Source organism: Taudactylus pleione, unplaced genomic scaffold, assembly GCF_031769625.1.
Source record: "Taudactylus pleione unplaced genomic scaffold, aTauple2 ptg001352l, whole genome shotgun sequence".
NCBI classification, from domain to species: Eukaryota; Metazoa; Chordata; class Amphibia; order Anura; family Myobatrachidae; genus Taudactylus; species Taudactylus pleione.
Window position 1 is genome coordinate 1187293 of NW_028285752.1, and position 21786 is coordinate 1209078.

Genomic DNA, 21786 nt, shown 5'->3' on the forward strand with positions numbered 1-21786 from the left:
CCCCTCTGTACCTCGGGGCCTGGGACATGGGAACCCTTTGTACCCCCCTGTCGCCAGGCCTGGCATCATCACCACTTGTCTGTTTTAGAAGCTTTAGTAAATACACACCCTATTTTCCCACAAGTCACCATTATCGGTGAGTAATTGCATCTGCCCTGTGATAGGTCCAAAATATACACCATGAAACCGGCGTATACGCCGCTGCTGGCTGGTCTGTGTGAGCCGCATGAACCTTGTCTACGTGAGAAGCGACCGCCACTTCCACTCCCGATCGACCTCTCTGGCCATAAGGTTTGGTACACGGGAAATGTGGGCGGTCTGTCTGGGCAGAAGTGCGTTTGTTTTCCGGGCATGCTCAGATTGAAATCACACATGAATCGCTCTGAATCAGGGCCCTCCTCCCTCAACTTGGAGCGGCCTCATGGACGCTCGCATAGCTGTGGGTTACTACCCACAGCTATAGCGAGCGTCCATGATGATGGTCACGATGGTCAAGACCATCGCGACCATCGGGCTTGCGACGAGACCCTGCGGTAGGGTCTCGGTGACCACAAGCCCTGGAGTGATTTTGGCTCTATCATCACTAGTGATGTCAGTGGGGCCAGACTCAGACGGTAGGCGTTCCCATGGGAACGCCCCATCTGGCAGCCACGCCCCCGGCACGCCCGCCAAAGGGGACGTGCTGTCACTCACCATCGACAGCATGCCCCCTTCAGTGCGAGACCCATAATGACGGCTTGGCCGTCGTTATACGGGTCTCGCGCATGCGCACGACGGAGCTCCCTCCGTCGTGCGCATGCGCAATTCGGCACCATCGACCCGCTTGCGAGCATCCTGCGCTCGCGAGCGGGTCTGAATGACCCCCTGAGTGCACTTCATAAATGATCTCCATTGTCGCCGTGTGTTCAGTACGAGCAGCAGCGGAGATAATGATAATTAGTACAGGAGATCGCAGTAACTCTCCTCATTTTACCTAATACCCAGAGCCCACTGACTGCGTAATCGCAGCTGCAAAATGGAATTACACCTTTCCAGTTATGTCTATGGGAAGTTTTATACCGTTTTTTATTAGAACCTTATTGACTATAAAATGATATTAACTGGAAGGGCCGATTCATGCAGGTTTTCTAAAGAATCCACAGCGGACGGTTAGAGAAAAGAATAATGAAAAGTATTAATGAACAAGTCACACTATGTATGTGCCAGAAATCCAGGTGCGCTGCACTGTTCCTGCCCGGCAGGAGTATTGCACTACACTAAGGACACCGCAATGTATACGGTAAAACATTTATAGGATGTTATATCCTGGAGTAACGCTTCCATGAATGCCCTGTACATGTGACAGCGCCGTTCATACAATATACAAGCGCTAGGGGTAAATTTACTAAGATGGGAGTTCTATTTAAGAAGTGATGTTGCCCATAGCAACCAATCAGATTCTACTTCTCATTTATCTAGCACCTTCTAGAAGATAATACCTGGAATTTGATTGGTTGCTATAGGCAACATCACTTCTTAATAGAACTCCCATCTTAGTAAATGTACCCCTAGCTGGTGGCCGCCTTCTCCTCCTGTACATTCTGTGCACCAGGTTCACCTACCTACCAAACCGCTCCTTCCGTGGTTCTACCTCCAGCTCCTCCGCCACTCCTCTCCCTCTACCTGTCCCACAGCTGTCTGTCCTCCTTTCCATACCTATGACATCCAAATCTCCCAGTCGGCCTCTGACCTCTCCCTCCCATTGCCTTTCCATTTCAGCTGGCCGGTGCGCACAACATTGCGATTCGGTGGTCGCAGCACTGGGGGCCTGATTCAGCAAACTGGCCACTGCAATCAGGACTGCGATCGCAGTGACTACACAGACCCATCTCAGAGTGCTTGACAGGAAATGCAGTTTGCGGTTGATGACGGGAAAGAGGTCGGCGAAACGCAGATGTGCCAGTATGTTTGAACGCCGTTGAAGGGGAGTGCATAAATTAGCCACTGTGATGCCGTACGCAGCCTGAGTACTGAAGTTAGCAATTTCTGAGTAAGGTCACAGCTTGTGCAAGTGCGCGTGAGGCTGTGATGGTACTCCATGTTACTGATGGTTTCGCAATCGTGCTAAACATTACGAATGTGTGTAAGGTAAAGTGGGCGTCCCTATGTTGTGCTGCGGCGGCATAGCGATCGTACTCGATTAGCATACTATCGTAATGAGTCTGCGTGCGTAATCGCTATTGCAATGACAGTTGCGATCAGGCCCTGGGATCGCAGATGCTGATTGGAGACACCTCATGCAGCATTTGAATTTTAGCAGGACGGAATTACAAAGCTGCTTGTGTGCGACTCTGCGATTCCATCCACTGCTGAATAAGCCCCTCAGTTATTTATAACACCCAATGTGTGTGCAGCTATTACTCTGCCGAGTGCGGAATTACTCGGTTCCTGCAGCATAAGCACCACCCCAGGATAAAGTGCTGCTAAATAACTGATGTTACTCCCTGCATACTATCGCATGATGTAATACACTGGTGATATTTCAGGTGACACATTCCCACTCCTACTTGCAATATATACTCATATGTACTGTATAAGAATATATATATGCTCCCGGAGTGCCTCCCTTATCTGCTACTTATTTACTCTTTCCGGTTCCTGCACCTGGGCCATTTATCTCCTACAAACGTGTGAGTGCTGGTTGTGTCTGATCATATATATATATGGGGCGTGGCCTAGCGTTACTTTCCGCATGGTATGAGACTACCGAGGTTACCACTCACTGGCTCCCGGAGACTCGTTTCATTTGTTTAAGCTGTTTTTACTTGCGGTGGTCTGACCGCATTGTCAGGTACGTGATTCAAGACTTGTGGTTGTTTGTACTGGATATAAATAAATGTTTTGGAGATAATGCACTATTAGGCGCTCCCTCTGTTTATTTTGCAGCATATATATATATATATATGCAAACAATGGAGGAGGGCGGCACTCTTGGGACCTTCACTGCAACAAATCACGCCATGTCACAGCGCCCACTGACAAAGTCCAATTGTGTGACGAAACGCGTTTGGGATTTGGAGTGACGCCACTTGTGTTTCCAGCCAGCAGGAAGGATAGGGGCCGTACCTCGCCTCTAGGCCTGACGCTCAGTCGGAGCACATGGGCTTACAGCATTGCGGTGTTTGCCGGAGCCTTGTTATAATGCTTTCTTATGTCCGTTACAATGTGCGTGATCTCATTGATGTAGAATAAATATTTGTGTTATGTGGTTCCCGATGGTGCGCGCTCCCTGATGTTGTTTTATTAGAGAAACGACTCAGGAGGCGGGCTAAGGAGGCGAGCTGCATACATCAACGACTAATCCTCGCTTAAAGGAACTGGCCGGCTAAAAAAATTCCAAAGCTACAGATGAACTTTGCGCAACAGACTTATATATATACTTCAGGTAAAAAGCACGGTTGTGTGCCCGGGTGCAAAACCTGGTGGCCCAAACTGACCCCTATTTTACACATATTATATATATATATATATATATATACACAGAACGAAGGTAGCACTCCAGGGACTTGGAACAAAATAACCACAGCAGAGCGCTGATATGCCAACGTTTCAGAGCTTTACTGTATCTTTATTCAAGAAAAAAGATGCAGGAAAGTGTCTGAAATGTTGGTATATCAACGCTCTGCTGTGGTTATTTTGTTCCAAGTCCCTGGAGTGCTACCTTCGTTCTGTGTATATATATATATAGTATGTATTTATATTTATACACACACACTGGTAATACATCCGGATTTTCCTTCCCTCCAGGAGATCTGGTTTTGATGCCGCTATCGGAGACAGATTTAATATTGTTGTTGTCTAAGTACATTTAAACTTCCCGAGAAATATCTGCCAAGTGATTCATGCGTATGTAGGTGAATGTAACGATTGTATCTGAGCCCCAGTGCGCCATTCTCATTTCACTTGAAATAAAAAACAAAATGTATCTGTGTCAGTCAGTGCCCTTCTGCTGTACTCAGAGGTATCAAACAGGCTACAATTATGATTGGGAGGTGATTGTGTCACATTGCTGGAAAGTTTATTGCTTTAGAGTGTGTTCGGCAGTAACACAATTCTGTTCCATATTACTCTTTATATCATTGTTTGGCTGTGACTGGAATAATCAAATGACATCAAACGCTGTCAAATTCAATTTACAGTATTTCTCAGTGAGGGCGGCTTCTTGCAGTATATTCTCAGGGTTTTAGCTCACAGAAATGCCGGGGAATAGTGACTGTAATTATTTGTTTGGTTTATGAATCCATCCAGGCGAATGATAATCTACAGCATCTGCTGATATTTTCTAGCGCTTACTTTCCACAGACATTTTTAGGATACAATATAATCTCCTATAACTAACATTAAGTCGGTAATGGGGAACTGTTAACCACTCGCAGACTTTACAAGAACATGGAAATGATTGAGGACTATGAATAAAGGATTTAATAGTAATCCATATGTTGGTATATTTACTGAATGATGACATATTGCCACAGCAGCAAGACTGAGAGGGGCCTATTTACTAAGTAACTTTGGGTCTGATTCAGCGAGAGACGCATGTGAGAGATCACAGGGACCGGCCGCTGCAAGTTTATGCTAATTAACGCATACGCACGGCATCCACAGCACAAGGGTGCAGACACCCAGCAATACATAGTGCCACCCATCTCCCTTTACTCAACACTCAATCAGTACGCAGGACAGCGCAAACATCGGTAACATCGAGAACCATCGGTCCCAGATGCACAATAGAGGATGACCTGACCTGGTGCAGGATTTTGGCCACTTCCTGCGTGCATCGAGTCGTCTGGCTGCATACGCCGCCGCACTGCCTTAATTACGCACACCCCTATAACAGCGTCCCAACGCACAGGCACGCGTGCGTTCGCACAACCACCCCCCAACACCACCCCTAAACGGCTCTTCCTGTCAATCAATATTGAAAGGGTCTGCGCACACACTGCGTATAGCCTGCATACCCTTAACCGCTCACACTGGCTAGTTCGCGCATGCGCAGTGCGAAAACATCGGCCAGGTGCATACGAATTCTCATCTGCGTTCCTTGCTGAATCAGCCCCTTTGTTCTGAAAACCACGCAGAGACAGCAATTTCCAGAATTTTTTGGGAACTTTTAGCAACAGAGGCCTTGGGGTAAATTTACTAAGGTCCGTGTTGGTCCCGATTTGATTGGAGACACCTCATGCAGCATTTGAAGTTTAGCAGGACGGAATTGCAAATTTACTATTATTAAAGTCGGGTGATTTCTTCATTTTGTCAGGTTGAAATCGGGTGGTTTAATGCCGCAAATTTGGCTGCTTTGAGCAATAGAAATGATATCACCGTCGGCTCAATTCGGAAATACTTTTCACTTATTTCATACAAATCGGGAATTTACCTTTATTCGTTTTGCTAAAGTCGCCCGTTTTATACTCATATCGGGGACTCAATAGAAGTTTTCAATGCACCACCTCCTGAGCTGCGAGTTGTCATTCAACATACACAAATCAGTGTAATTTGTGTATGTTTCTGAATGGAACGTGTGTTGTAAGGGTTCATTTTTAAGAAAAAAAAATTAAGTGAGGGCATCACCCAAAAGGCTAACCAGTCCCGGACTTGCCAGCCTGTCCTGGTACCTAAAATTATGGGGAACAAAACGTGTAGGGTTTCATCGTAAATTAGGTGCCAGCCCTGGTTTTAATTATAGGGGGAAAAAAATTGCGTAGGGGTCCCACATAATTAAAACCAGCACGAATCCTTTCTAGCGGGGGGCTGATGCCACAGCCAGGAGAGCCCTTTCACCGGGCAACCCCAGTCACAGCATCAGTCCTGACCGCTAGTAAGCCCAGGCAAGGGATCCATGGGGAGCTATGGACCCCCCAATATAGGGGTCCCCCTCTCCAGGACACCCCTGGCCTAGGCTGATAGCCTGGGGCTTTCCCCACCACCGTAGGGTTGACAGTGTATGTAGTGTGTAAAAAATAGATTTAACAATATTGTCTTTACAGTGGAGCTACAGGTCCCAGCAAGCCACCACCGCATGCTGGTACTTGGAGAACCACAAGTACCAGCATGCGGGGCATTAAGGGCCCGTTGGTACCTGTAGTTCGCCTGTAAAGAAATGTGTAAAAAAAACGCACAACACATACCGCGAAAGTACAGTTTTAACACACACACACACACACACACAAAAATACATTACCCGATCCATGCCACACATAACAACAAGGATGGTAGTTATGTCCCGAATGAGACATTCGGACGCGGCTCTAGCCTTTGTAGAGTCGTAACTGAGCGTTCATTGGCTGAGAGAGGTGAGCCCCCGCCTCTCTCAGCCAATGAACGGCTCCTCCATTGAAGTCAATGGTGGGAACCGCAGAATGAACTTTAATAACCTGCGGCTTTCCATTGACTTCAATGGAGGAGCCGTTCATTGGCTGAGAGAGGTGGGGGCTCACCTCTCTCAGCCAATGAACGCTCAGATACAGCTCTATAAAGGAAGACGCCGCATCTGAGTGTTTCATTCGGGAGATATCAACCATTCTGGTTGTTACCTGTTGCGTGGATCGAGATTTTTTTGTTTGTTTGTTTTAAGAAGACCTTGAATGACTACTGGACAAGGGGACCACTCCTGGTAATGTAGGGTTTTTTTTTTACACATTTCGTTACAGGTGAACTACAGGTACCAGCAGGCCCTTAATGCCCCGCATGCTGCTACTTGTGGTTCTCCAAGTACCAGCATGCGGGGGAGGCTTGCTGGGACCTGTAGTTCCACTGTAAAGACAATGTTGTTAAATCTTTTTTTTTACACACTACATACACAGTCAACCTGCCACCCAGCGCCCTAGGGTGGCAGGGATAGCCCCAGGCTATCAGCCTAGGCCAGGGGTGCCCTTGAGAGGGGGACCCCAACTCCCCAGGGATCTCTGGCCTGGGCTTACTAGCGGTCAGGACTGATGCTGCAACTGGGGGGCCTGGTGAAAGGGCTCCCCTGGCTATGGCATCAGCCCCCCCCCCCGCTAGAAAGGGTCCGGTGCTGGTTTTAATTATAGGGGGACCCCTATGCAATTTTTTCCTCCCTATAATTAAAACCAGGACTGGTCCTGCAGCCTGGTGCTGGTACCTAATTTACGGTGGAACCCTACATGTTTTGTTCCCCGTAATTTTAGGTACCAGGACAGGCTGGCAAGTCCGGGGGTGGTTAGCCTTTTGGGGGGGACCTCACGTCAATTTTTTTTTTAAAATTAACCCTAAAAATAAAATTAAAAGAACAAACAGTCTGCACATATTTCACTGATATGTGCAACCTGCTTGTTCGGGAGAGACATTCAGCCGTTTAAATCGGGACATCAAAACGGACAGGATCGACCAAATACACCATCAATCAAAACGATCCTGGTAAATTCCCAATTTTTTTAGTGAAAAAAAATGGCCGTTTTTGATCGATCCTATCCGAGTTGAAAAACAGGGAAAATCGGGACCAAATCGAATCTTAGTAAATTTACCCCCCTGAGTAAAAGTTCACCACCCCTGTTACCTGTCATGAAGACCCACTAAAATTCTCAGACCCTGCGTCCAATTGTGCATGCACGGTGCAACTCGGACGCATGTGCAGATTTAAAATGTCGGCCATTTGCGTTCTACATTGACAGTGTGCACACCAATGAATCAGGCCCTCTATAAGGAAGGCGATATGTCATTTAATAAGCGTCGTCTTGATGAAAAGGCCCAATTACAGCCGCGTTACACCTCTCCGGGCGTAACTGTATATGAGGCGGAAATAAACGTACTGTGTTGCCTGGATGAGGGTGAAAAAGAGCCTGATCCTGGTGATGTTTAGGAAGCAGAAATATTGGGGGACACCCGGAATGTGGGATGCAAAGGACCATGTCCAGGACGGCAATCAGACAGAGGACAGGAAGAGACAGAGATATTGGGTCTCATTCAGACCCGGTCGTAAGCGCAGATGCGCTCATAACCGGGTTGATGGTCCCCACAGAGCATGCGCACGACGGAGCCGGATCATTATATTACTATGAAGGGTCTCATTGTACTGTGCATCAAACATAGGGTATCCCCCCACCCATTATAGCAGAGGGCACACACCTGGGTGCCCATCACACAGATCATTATATTACTATGAAGGGTCTCATCGTACTGTGCATCATACATATGGTATCCCCCCACCCATTATAGCAGAGGTCACACACCTGGGTGCCTGTCACACAGATCATTATATTACTATGAAGGGTCTCATTGTACTGTGCATCATACATATGGTATCCCTCCACCCATTATAGCAGAGGTCACACACCTGAGTGCCCGTCACACAGATCATTATATTACTATGAAGGGTCTCATTGTACTGTGCATCATACATATGGTATCCCCCCACCCTTTATAGCAGAGGTCACACACCTGGGTGCCCGTCACACAGATCATTATATTACTATGAAGGGTCTCATTGTACTGTGCATCATACATATGGTATCCTCCCACCCATTATAGCAGAGGTCACACACCTGGGTGCCCGTCACACAGATCATTATATTACTATGAAGGGTCTCATTGTACTGTGCATCATACATATGGTATCCCTCCACCCATTATAGCAGAGGTCACACACCTGGGTACCCGTTACACAGATCCTTATATTACTATGGAGGATCTCATTGTACTGTGCATCATACATATGGTATCCCCCACCCATTATAGCAGAGGCCACACACCTGGTTGCCCGTCACACAGATCATTATATTACTATGAAGGGTCTCATTGTACTGTGCATCATACATATGGTATCCCCCCCACCCATTATAGCAGAGGTCACACACCTGGGTGCCCGTCACACAGATCATTATATTACTATGAAGGGTCTCATTGTACTGTGCATCATACATATGGTATCCCTCCACCCATTATAGCAGAGGGCACACACCTGGGTGCCCATCACACAGATCATTATATTAGTATGAAGGATTATAACTCTGACACTTACCTGTCAATGATGTATCTAGTTATGGTCCCATTAGGTTGTTTTGGAGCTTTCCAAGTAATCTTAATGGATTTTTGCCCAAATACATAAAGTAACGGAGAGTCCAGTCCCTCTGGCGCAGCTTCCGCAGTCACTGTAGATGTGGCGCTGCCGACACCGCAGTTGCCTGTAATAAATACAATATAGAAAGGAATACTGATGGGTTTACAGATTATAAACATGAACACGTTATTCTCTATATATTTAGCCTGCAGTGTGTATATACCGCCGTTGTGAGTGGGCGCAATACTTCATAATACGGCCATAAGGTTATCTCACGGTAACAGTCGCCCCTCTATGGAAATGAGAGTGGGGCCAGGTAAGACTCGGGCAGTCTGTAGGTGCTGGGACGGGTGATATTTTTGGGAATCTTCATGGCTTATCTTTCATACAGTCCTGTGGTAAAGGGTGAGAGACGGCCACCAGAGAACCTTATAACAAGCACAGGGCTCGGTTCCATAGAAGAGGTGAAGATCGTTTCAGGACGGCTGGTCCTTGGGAAGAAAGGAAGAGACCCGCAGGCCTCATACAATAACAAGGGCCCAAATGATACAAGTGAAGACAGTTTAATTAAAAAAACCAAAATGGCTTCTCCTTAGCTGGGAATATCCTAATCACATAAATACAGGAATCTTAAATAGTAAAAAAGGTTTAAAATAAAATAAGTCCTTACAGCATACTCATACATACAATTTCCTCCAGGGGGGGCTCATTTGGGGGGAGGTGTCGTGGGAAAGCATGCAAGTATTGTCGTGGGCGTAATGTCGCAACAGTGGGTGGGGCCATGATGACACCAATCAGCACGAATATCGTCATCGATCATTCACACTGCCCACTTTCGCTCATCAAGTGGGTGGCTCTGCGTGGGTAGTGGTCAGTCTTCTGGGCGGGCGCCTGTGCCACCCAATTTTCGGGATCCTCCTGGCTGTTCTTGTAGAGTAGGCAAGAAAGCCTTTTATTTATAATGTTATATCCATTACTGACAGTACAGGCCCACCCCCCTACTCCTCTTCTAGGTGTGAGCCCCTTCCCACATTTAATGATTATCCCCCTTAGATAAATCCGCCCAAAAGCATAATTTGAAGTAATTTTCAATGTTTCATCCCACTGAATCTAGGGCCTGATTCAGCAAGGACCGCAACTGCGATTACACATGCGATCGGCCGATTGTTGTTGTTGTGTTCAGCACATACGCATGCATCGCAAATGCATGCGCGAATACTCCACTGCAATCGCCAGTGACTACGCAGACCCATCGCAGAGTGATTGACAGGAAGTACCATTTTGAGGTGGTGAGAGAGGGTGGTCGGCGAAATGCAGGCGTGTCAGTGCGTTTGGCCGCTGTTGCAGGGGCGTGCATAAATTAGGGATGTGCAGGCTCGGATAGGTTCGAGTTTGCACGTGGAGTTCGGATTTTTCCCTCCAAAAAAACGGAACTCAGAACGAGGCAAAACGTCATCTTACATGGACGAACATCATCATTCCTGGTCTTTTGTCCAGGAATGATGATGTTCGTCCATGTAAGATGACGTTTTGCCTCGTTCTGAGTTCCGTTTTTTTGGAGGGAAAAATCCGAACTCCACGTGCAAACTCGAACCTATCCGAGCCTGCACATCCCTAGCATAAATTATCCACTACGATGCCGTAAGCAGCCTAAGTACATGCGATAAGGTTAGTAATTCCCGAGAAAGGTCAGAGCCTGTGTAAGTATGTGTGAGGCTGTGATGGTACTCCATGTTACTGATGGTTTCTCAGTATTGTGTAGTCACTGTGTGTGATGAGGTTAGTAATTCCTGAGTAAGGTCAGAGCCTGTGTGTGTGTGAGGCTGTGATGGTACTCCATGTTACTGATGGTGTCTCAGTCTTGTGTAATCACTGTGTGTGATGAGGTTAGTAATTCCTGAGTAAGGTCAGAGCCTGTGTAAGTGTGTGTGAGGATGTGATGGTACTCCATGTTACTGATGGTGTCTCAGTCTTGTGTAGTCACTGTGTGTGATGAGGTTAGTAATTCCTCAGTAAGGTCAGAGCCTGTGTAAGTATGTGTGAGACTGTGATGGTACTCCATGTTACTGATGGTTTCTCAGTCTTGTGTAATCACTGCGTGTGATGAGGTTAGTAATTCATGAGTAAGGTCAGAGCCTGTGTAAGTGTGTGTGAGGCTGTGATGGTACTCCTTGTTACCGATGGTCTCTCAGTCTTGTGTAATCACTGTGTGTGATGAGCTTAGTAATTCCTGAGTAAGGTCAGAGCTGTGTAAGTGTGTGTGAGGCTGTGATGGTACTCCTTGTTACCGATGGTCTCTCAGTCTTGTGTAATCACTGTGTGTGATGAGGTTAGGAATTCCTGAGTAAGGTCAGAGCCTGTGTAAGTGTGTGTGAGGATGTGATGGTACTCCATGTTACTGATGGTATCTCAGTCTTGTGTAGTCACTGCGTGTGATGAGGTTAGTAATTCCTGAGTAAGGTCAGAGCCTGTGTAAGTGTGTGTGAGGATGTGATGGTACTCCATGTTACTGATGGTTTCTCAGTCTTGTGTAATCACTGTGTGTGATGAGGTTAGTAATTCCTGAGTAAGGTCAGAGCCTGTGTGTGTGTGAGGCTGTGATGGTACTCCATGTTACTGATGGTGTCTCAGTCTTGTGTAATCACTGTGTGTGATGAGGTTAGTAATTCCTGAGTAAGGTCAGAGTCTGTGTAAGTGTGTGTGAGGATGTGATGGTACTCCATGTTACTGATGGTTTCTCAGTCTTGTGTAATCACTGTGTGTGATGAGGTTAGTAATTCCTGAGTAAGGTCAGAGCCTGTGTAAGTGTGTGTGAGGCTGTGATGGTACTCCATGTTACTGATGGTATCTCAGTCTTGTGTAATCACTGCGTGTGATGAGGTTAGTAATTCCTGAGTAAGGTCAGAGCCTGTGTAAGTGTGTGTGAGGATGTGATGGTACTCCATGTTACCGATGGTGTCTCAGTCTTGTGTAGTCACTGTGTGTGATGAGGTTAGTAATTCCTGAGTAAGGTCAGAGCCTGTGTAAGTGTGTGTGAGGCTGTGATGGTACTCCATATTAATGATGGTGTCTCAGTCTTGTGTAATCACTGTGTGTGATGAAGTTAGTAATTCCTGAGTAAGGTCAGAGCCTGTGTAAGTGTGTGTGAGGATGTGATGGTACTCCATGTTACTGATGGTTTCTCAGTCTTGTGTAATCACTGCGTATGATGAGGTTAGTAATTCCTGAGTAAGGTCAGAGCCTGTGTAAGTGTGTGTGAGGCTGTGATGGTACTCCATGTTACTGATGGTGTCTCAGTCTTGTGTAATCACTGCGTGTGATGAGGTTAGTAATTCCTGAGTAAGGTCAGTGCCTGTGTAAGTGTGTGCGAGGCTGTGATGGTACTCCATGTTACTGATGGTCTCTCAGTCTTGTGTAATCACTGTGTCTGATGAGGTTAGTAATTCCTGAGTAAGGTCAGAGCCTGTGTAAGTGTGTGTGAGGCTGTGATGGTACTCCATGTTACTGATGGTTTCTGTCTTGTGTAATCACTGCGTGTGATGAGGTTAGTAATTCCTGTGTAAGGTCAGAGCCTGTATAAGTGTGTGTGAGGATGTGATGGTACTCCATGTTACTGATGGTTTCTCAGTCTTGTGTAATCACTGTGTCTGATGAGGTTAGTAATTCCTGAGTAAGGTCAGAGCCTGTGTAAGTGTGTGTGAGGCTGTGATGGTTCTCCATGTTACTGATGGTTTCTGTCTTGTGTAATCACTGCGTGTGATGAGGTTAGTAATTCCTGAATAAGGTGAGAGCCTGTGTAAGTGTGTGTGAGGCTGTGATGGTACTCCATGTTACTGATGGTATCTCAGTCTTGTGTAATCACTGTGTGTGATGAGGTTAGTAATTCCTGAGTAAGGTCAGAGTCTGTGTAAGTGCGTGTGAGGATGTGATGGTACTCCATGTTTCTGATGGTTTCTCAGTCTTGTGTAATCACTGCGTCTGATGAGGTTAGTAATTCCTGAGTAAGGTTAGAGCCTGTGTAAGTGTGTGTGAGGCTGTGATGGTACTCCATGTTACTGATGGTGTCTCAGTCTTGTGTAATCACTGTGTGTAAGGAGGTTAGTAATTCCTGAGTAAGGTCAGAGCCTGTGTAAGTGTGTGTGAGGATGTGATGGTACTCCATGTTACTGATGGTTTTTCAGTCTTGTGTAATCACTGCGTGTGATGAGGTTAGTAATTCCTGAGTATGGTCAGAGCCTGTGTAAGTGTGTGTGAGGCTGTGATGGTACTCCATGTTACTGATGGTTTCTCAGTCTTGTGTAGTCACTGCGTGTGATGAGGTTAGTGTTTCCTTAGTATGGCCAGAGCCTGTGTAAGAGTGTGTGAGGCTGTGATGGTACTCCATGTTACTGATGGTTTCACAGTTTTGTGTAATCACTGTGTGTGATGAGGTTAGTAATTCCTGAGTAAGGTCAGAGCCTGTGTAAGTGTGTGTGAGGATGTGATGGTACTCCATGTTACTGATGGTATCTCAGTCTTGTGTAATCACTGTGTGTGATGTGGTTAGTAATTCCTGAGTAAGGTCAGAGCCTGTGTAAGTGTGTGTGAGGATGTGATGGTACTCCATGTTACTGATGGTTTCTCAGTCTTGTGTAATCACTGTGTGTGATGAGGTTAGTAATTTCTGAGTAAGGTCAGAGCCTGTGTAAGTGTGTGTGAGGCTGTGATGGTACTCCATGTTACTGATGGTGTCTCAGTCTTGTGTAATCACTGCATATGATGAGGTTAGTAATTCCTGAGTAAGGTCAGAGCCTGTGTAAGTGTGTGTGAGGCTGTGATGGTACTCTATGTTACTGATGGTCTCTCAGTCTTGTGTAGTCACTGCGTGTGATGAGGTTAGTAATTCCTGAGTAAGGTCAGAGCCTGTGTAAGTGTGTGTGAGGCTGTGATGGTACTCCATGTTACTGATGGTCTCTCAGTCTTGTGTAATCACTGTGTGTGATGAGGTTAGTCATACCTGAGTAAGGTCAGAGCCTGTGTAAGTGTGTGTGAGGATGTGATGGTACTCCATGTTACTGATGGTTTCACAGTTTTGTGTAATCACTGCGGGTGATGAGGTTAGTAATTCCTGAGTAAGGTCAGAGCCTGTGTAAGTGTGTGTGAGGCTGTGATGGTACTCCATACTACTGATGGTGTCTCAGTCTTGTGTAATCACTGTGTGTGATGAGGTTAGTAATTCCTGAGTAAGGTCAGAGTCTGTGTAAGTGCGTGTGAGGATGTGATGGTACTCCATGTTTCTGATGGTTTCTCAGTCTTGTGTAATCACTGCGTCTGATGAGGTTAGTAATTCCTGAGTAAGGTTAGAGCCTGTGTAAGTGTGTGTGAGGCTGTGATGGTACTCCATGTTACTGATGGTGTCTCAGTCTTGTGTAATCACTGTGTGTGATGAGGTTAGTAATTCCTGAGTAAGGTCAGAGCCTGTGTAAGTGTGTGTGAGGATGTGATGGTACTCCATGTTACTGATGGTTTTTCAGTCTTGTGTAATCACTGCGTGTGATGAGGTTAGTAATTCCTGAGTATGGTCAGAGCCTGTGTAAGTGTGTGTGAGGCTGTGATGGTACTCCATGTTACTGATGGTTTCTCAGTCTTGTGTAGTCACTGCGTGTGATGAGGTTAGTGTTTCCTTAGTATGGCCAGAGCCTGTGTAAGAGTGTGTGAGGCTGTGATGGTACTCCATGTTACTGATGGTTTCACAGTTTTGTGTAATCACTGTGTGTGATGAGGTTAGTAATTCCTGAGTAAGGTCAGAGCCTGTGTAAGTGTGTGTGAGGATGTGATGGTACTCCATGTTACTGATGGTATCTCAGTCTTGTGTAATCACTGTGTGTGATGTGGTTAGTAATTCCTGAGTAAGGTCAGAGCCTGTGTAAGTGTGTGTGAGGCTGTGATGGTACTCCATGTTACTGATGGTCTCTCAGTCTTGTGTAATCACTGTGTGTGATGAGGTTAGTAATTTCTGAGTAAGGTCAGAGCCTGTGTAAGTGTGTGTGAGGCTGTGATGGTACTCCATGTTACTGATGGTGTCTCAGTCTTGTGTAATCACTGCATATGATGAGGTTAGTAATTCCTGAGTAAGGTCAGAGCCTGTGTAAGTGTGTGTGAGGCTGTGATGGTACTCTATGTTACTGATGGTCTCTCAGTCTTGTGTAGTCACTGCGTGTGATGAGGTTAGTCATACCTGAGTAAGGTCAGAGCCTGTGTAAGTGTGTGTGAGGCTGTGATGGTACTCCATGTTACTGATGGTCTCTCAGTCTTGTGTAATCACTGTGTGTGATGAGGTTAGTCATACCTGAGTAAGGTCAGAGCCTGTGTAAGTGTGTGTGAGGATGTGATGGTACTCCATGTTACTGATGGTATCTCAGTCTTGTGTAATCACTGCGTGTGATGAGGTTAGTAATTCCTGAGTAAGGTCAGAGCTGTGTAAGAGTGTGTGAGGATGTGATGGTACTCCATGTTACTGATGGTTTTTCAGTCTTGTGTAATCACTGCGTGTGATGAGGTTAGTAATTCCTGAGTATGGTCAGAGCCTGTGTAAGTGTGTGTGAGGCTGTGATGGTACTCCATGTTACTGATGGTTTCTCAGTCTTGTGTAGTCACTGCGTGTGATGAGGTTAGTGTTTCCTTAGTATGGCCAGAGCCTGTGTAAGAGTGTGTGAGGCTGTGATGGTACTCCATGTTACTGATGGTTTCACAGTTTTGTGTAATCACTGTGTGTGATGAGGTTAGTAATTCCTGAGTAAGGTCAGAGCTGTGTAAGAGTGTGTGAGGATGTGATGGTACTCCATGTTACTGATGGTTTTTCAGTCTTGTGTAATCACTGTGTGTGATGTGGTTAGTAATTCCTGAGTAAGGTCAGAGCCTGTGTAAGTGTGTGTGAGGCTGTGATGGTACTCCATGTTACTGATGGTCTCTCAGTCTTGTGTAATCACTGTGTGTGATGAGGTTAGTAATTTCTGAGTAAGGTCAGAGCCTGTGTAAGTGTGTGTGAGGCTGTGATGGTACTCCATGTTACTGATGGTGTCTCAGTCTTGTGTAATCACTGCATATGATGAGGTTAGTAATTCCTGAGTAAGGTCAGAGCCTGTGTAAGTGTGTGTGAGGCTGTGATGGTACTCTATGTTACTGATGGTCTCTCAGTCTTGTGTAGTCACTGCGTGTGATGAGGTTAGTAATTCCTGAGTAAGGTCAGAGCCTGTGTAAGTGTGTGTGAGGCTGTGATGGTACTCCATACTACTGATGGTGTCTCAGTCTTGTGTAATCACTGTGTGTGATGAGGTTAGTAATTCCTGAGTAAGGTCAGTGCCTGTGTAAGTGTGTGCGAGGCTGTGATGGTACTCCATGTTACTGATGGTGTCTCAGTCTTGTGTAATCACTGTGTGTGATGAGGTTAGTAATTCTTGAGTAAGGTCAGCGCCTGTGTAAGTGTGTGCGAGGCTGTGATGGTACTCCATGTTACTGATGGTGTCTCAGTCTTGTGTAATCACTGCGTGTGATGAGGTTAGTAATTCCTGAGTAAGGTCAGAGCTTGTGTAAGTGTGTGTGAGGCTGTGATGGAACTCCATGTTACCGATGGTTTCTCAGTCTTGCTATACATTACGGAAGTGTGTAAGGATAGGTGGGCGTCCTTATGTAGTGCTGCGACTTCATAGCGATTGCAGAGGATTAGCATACTATCGCAGTGAGACTGCGTGCGTAATAACTATTGCATTCGCAGTTGCGATCCGTAATAATTCAGGCCCCTAGTCTTACTCCTGTGCACATAAGCAGTTGAGTTATTGCTAGAGATATCCACGGCGCTCACATCCAACAAAGTCAACGGAATATCCTGAAAGGGTGACCTGCACCCTGCCAACACCATCTAGTACATAAATCCAGATACAACGCCGTAAGCTTTAATGCACTGATCCCACATGTGTCTGTGCTAAAATATCACTCCCATTATAAAGGTATAACGTCTAACACCTGATAATTATATAGTCACAGTAACTTATACAGCGCACACATATTCTGATGACCCTGCCCCAGGGGAAATTAATATCTATATTCCCTATCAATGGACACACACAGGGTAATTTTTGTCAGTAGCCAATTAACCTACTAGTACCCATGAAAACACGGAGAAAACATACAAACTCCACACCGATCGGCTATGACCTGGAATTGAGGGCCTGATTCAGACCCGCTCGCAAGCGGGTCGATGGCTGGGCAGTGCGCACACACTGCATGCGCGAGCCCCAGAGCGAGCGAGAAATCACTCGCTCCGGGGCTCGCAACAAAACGGGGCGGCTGTCGATGTTGATCGACAGCTCGCCCCATTTTGTAGGTGGGGATGGTGGGTGGCTGGCCAAACGGAGGCGTTCCCGAAGGAAAGCCTGCCGTTTGAGGGCGGCCCTACTGACATCACTCGTGATGTCAGTAGTGAGCTTCCTGCTGTATTAGAGCCGGAAGCTCACTGGGGCTTGCGGGAACGAGACCCTACCACAAGGGTCTCGTCGCAAGCCCGATGGTTGCGACCATTACCTGGCTACTTGCAGAAACAGTGGGTGGTCACCCACAGCTTAGCGAGAGGCCAGGAGGCCGTTTTTTTTTAAAAAAATGCCCCGATTCGGAGCTAGCGCTCTGAACGAGCGTCCGGCTCTGAATCAGGGCCTGAGCTCATAACCAAGTGCTGTGAGGCAGTAATGCTAACCACTACTCCAACATGTTGCCCAATACATCAACCGTATGCCAACATATGGGTTTCAGGAACTTGCTGTCTTACCATTCTGACAAGCCTGTAATCGGATGTAAAGCTGAGCCCCCGGCATCAGGTCTTCCATAATGATGAAGTGTTTCTCCCCGGCTGGGCGAGCTTGTGCTTCCGTGCAGCCAGTGTTCAGCAAGATATTGAACTCCAAGCCTATGTCGGGATTATACACACCTGGTAAAGGGGTAACGAATAAAAAAGTGATCTTAATGTTATTTTTCAGAAACAAATGCTAAAATGTTACAGCTGGGTGAAATTGAAAACCGACCTGGTTTTGTCTTTTACATATAGGAACTAAGCAGTGTTAGGAGATAGGGAAGAGTGATAAAGGTACCAGCCAATCAGCTCCTAACTGCCATGTCACAGGCTGTGTTTAAAAAATGGCAGTTAGGAGCTGATCTTAGGCCCTGATTCAGAGCCGCTCGTAAGCGGCCGCTCGTTCGTTCTGACCGATATTCGCACATCTGCGCATGCGTATGGATTTTAATATGCATGCGCGAACCAGTCAGTGCGGCCGAAAATCGTTTGTTCGCTATATAGCGAATGCCTGCTATTTTGAGTGACAGAAGGAGGCGTATGTGGGTGGTAACAGGGGAAGGAGCTTGAAAACGGGGGTGTGGAATTAGATCGCAGGCGTGCTTAAAGGTCAAAACGGGCGTTTTAAGGGAGTGCATAATTAATACAGCAGCGTCATTGACCACGTCACTTGGTTTTTTTTAACTCAGAACTGCTCGCAAAATAGCGGTTGAAAAAACCAGCCACAAGAATAGCGAGCAGTTCATACGCTGTTCGCTGTACTCGATTAATCTAATAAATAGCGGACAAGACGTATGGTGCGAGCGGCAAGGGGGCGTATTTTTCAAAATTACAACCGCAAGTTTTGCTCGCTCGTTCAGACTTAGAGGCGTGAACAGACCGCAATTAATGAACAGTTCATTTGAATAGCCACCCCTTGTTTTAGAACGAACGACCGCAAATAGCGAGCGGCTCTGAATGAGGGCCTTACTTCACTTTATCTCCTAACAAAGCTTAGTAAATAGCACCCTAAGGACCTGATTCAAAGCTGGATGCACTGCCGGCTTCTCAGATCCGCCGCACGCATCTAAAGATGCGGCATGATATCACCATCGTGGCAAACATAGCCCCTCTCAGAATGGCCACTGTAACTAGGCTCCCACTGTAAACTGCCCCCGAGGACGCTGGTTTTGGCACGCCACAGAAATTGAGGTGACGCACCTCAATTTTCTGAAACGCACCCCGTTCCAACCTCCATACGTCTGCAGCCTGTCAGTCAGACTGCGGTTTCCCATACACTGCGTGCGCAGTAAGAAAACCGTTGGATAGCTGCGACTGAATCGGTCCAGCCTCAAATGTGAATCAGCCCCTAATATCATTGAAAACTCTCAAATGTCTGCAACTAGCGGCCGATTGCATTTACCCCCTGGAACTAATGTTACTTCTACTTGTAACACAGGACAGACCTCATGATATTGGATGTGACAGCAACATACCGGCTAATAGACCAAACCCCCAGATACATGAAAAGGACAAAAACTTCTGGTACGCCACAACTATGTGCTACAGACAGTATATCACTACTGATGGCAGCACCTGGACTGTTACAGACAGTATATCACTACTGATGGCAGCACCTGGACTGTTACAGACAGTATATCACTACTGATGGCAGCATCTGGACTGTTACAGACAGTATATCACTACTGATGGCAGCACCTGGACTGTTACAGACAGTATAGCACTACTGATGGCAGCACCTGGACTACTACAGACAGTATATCGCTACGGATGGCAGCACCTGGACTACTACAGACAGTATATCACTACTGATGGCAGCACCTGGACTACTACAGACAGTATATCGCTACTGATGGCAGCACCTAGACTGCTACAGACAGTATATCGGTACTGATGGCAGCACCTGGACTGTTACAGACAGTATATCACTACTGATGGCAGCACCTGGACTGTTACAGACAGTATATCACCATTCACTACTGATGGCAGCACCTGGACTGTTACAGACAGTATATCACTACTGATGGCAGCACCTGGACTGTTACAGACAGTATATCACTACTGATGGCAGCACCTGGACTGTTACAGACAGTATATCACTACTGATGGCAGCACCTGGACTGTTACAGACAGTATATCACTACTGATGGCAGCACCTGGACTACTACAGACAGTATATCGCTACGGATGGCAGCACCTGGACTACTACAGACAGTATATCACTACTGATGGCAGCACCTGGACTACTACAGACAGTATATCGCTACTGATGGCAGCACCTAGACTGCTACAGACAGTATATCACTACTGATGGCAGCACCTGGACTGTTACAGACAGTATATCACTACTGATGGCAGCACCTGGACTGTTACAGACAGTATATCACTACTGATGGCAGCACCTGGACTGTTACAGACAGTATATCACTACTGATGGCAGCACCTGGACTGTTACAGACAGTATATCACTACTGATGGCAGCACCTGGACTACTACAGACAGTATATCGCTACGGATGGCAGCACCTGGACTACTACAGACAGTATATCACTACTGATGGCAGCACCTGGACTACTACAGACAGTATATCGCTACTGATGGCAGCACCTAGACTGCTACAGACAGTATATCACTACTGATGGCAGCACCTGGACTGTTACAGACAGTATATCACTACTGATGGCAGCACCTGGACTGTTACAGACAGTATATCACTACTGATGGCAGCACCTGGACTGTTACAGACAGTATATCACTACTGATGGCAGCACCTGGACTGTTACAGACAGTATATCACTACTGATGGCAGCACCTGGACTGTTACAGACAGTATATCACTACTGATGGCAGCACCTGGACTGTTACAGACAGTATATCGGTACTGATGGCAGTATCTGGACTGTGACAGACAGTATATCGCTACTGATGGCAGCACCTGGACTGTTACAGGCAGTACAGGATATTGCTACTGATGGCAGCACCTGGACTGTTACAGACAGTATATCGCTACTGATGGTTCTCAAAGTACCAGCATGTGGGGAAGGCTTGCTGGGACCTGCAGTTCTACTGTAAAGACAAAGTTTACACTTATCTTTTTTTACACTACACTTACATTACATTACAACCTGCCACCCGTCGCCCAGGGGTGGCGTGGATAGAGCCGGGCTGTCAGCCTAGGCTAGGGGTGTCCTGGAGAGGGGGACCCCTTTATTGGCAGGTCCCCAACTCCCCAGGGATTCCTGGCCTGGACTGACTAGCGCAGTGCTGATGCTTCGGCTGGGGGGCCCGGTGAAAGGGCTTCCCTGGCTGCGGCATCAGCCCTCCACTAGAAAAGGTCTGGTGCGGATTGTGGAAATTACAGGGGGACCCTAAGCATTTTTTCCCCTGTAATTCCAGAACTAGGACCGGATCAGAGCCCAGTGCTGGTGTGCTAAGTACAGGGGAATCCTACACAATTTTTTCCCTGTACTTACACAACCAGGACTGGCTATGAAAAGTCCGGCGCTGGTTGTGTGTTTAAGGGGGGAACCCACATCATTTTTTTAATACTTTAACTCTTTCTAAGCTTTTTACAGTAAGATACATGCATGCATCTCACTGATGTATGTAAATTGAATGTGAAATCACACTAAAATCAAAATCTAACTTTAGTAAATTTACTCCTTAGCTGTCATCCTCATAAGGGCGCGCTTAATACGCTGAATACTAAGTGCACCAGCAGAGTTGTATGTGGGCGGATCGCCCCTTTGTGCACACTTGGGCTCGTATTCAATTAGATGCGAAAGTCGGAAAGGTTTTGCCTGTCTGACTTTCAGCCTCCCTAGCCTGTTTCAGAGGCGAAAACTTTTCGTGCGCGTCTCCGCTTTTTGCCCTATTCAATTCTAAACCATGCGAAAACAGAAAGCGGCGAATG

General features: G+C 46.6%; 1 protein-coding gene across 1 annotated transcript in view; it reads right to left on the minus strand.

Annotated features, from left to right (window-relative positions):
- The window catches only part of LOC148443017 (usherin-like), a gene marked incomplete at its 5' end in the record, with an annotated part of 186711 nt that overhangs the window by 124327 nt on the left and 40598 nt on the right, over positions 1–21786 (minus strand). Inside the window, 2 exons of the mRNA XM_088463390.1 lie at positions 9014–9176; positions 17853–18011. Of these exons, the coding sequence (XP_088319516.1) occupies positions 9014–9176; positions 17853–18011 (322 nt within the window). The remainder of the gene's footprint in view (positions 1–9013; positions 9177–17852; positions 18012–21786) is intronic.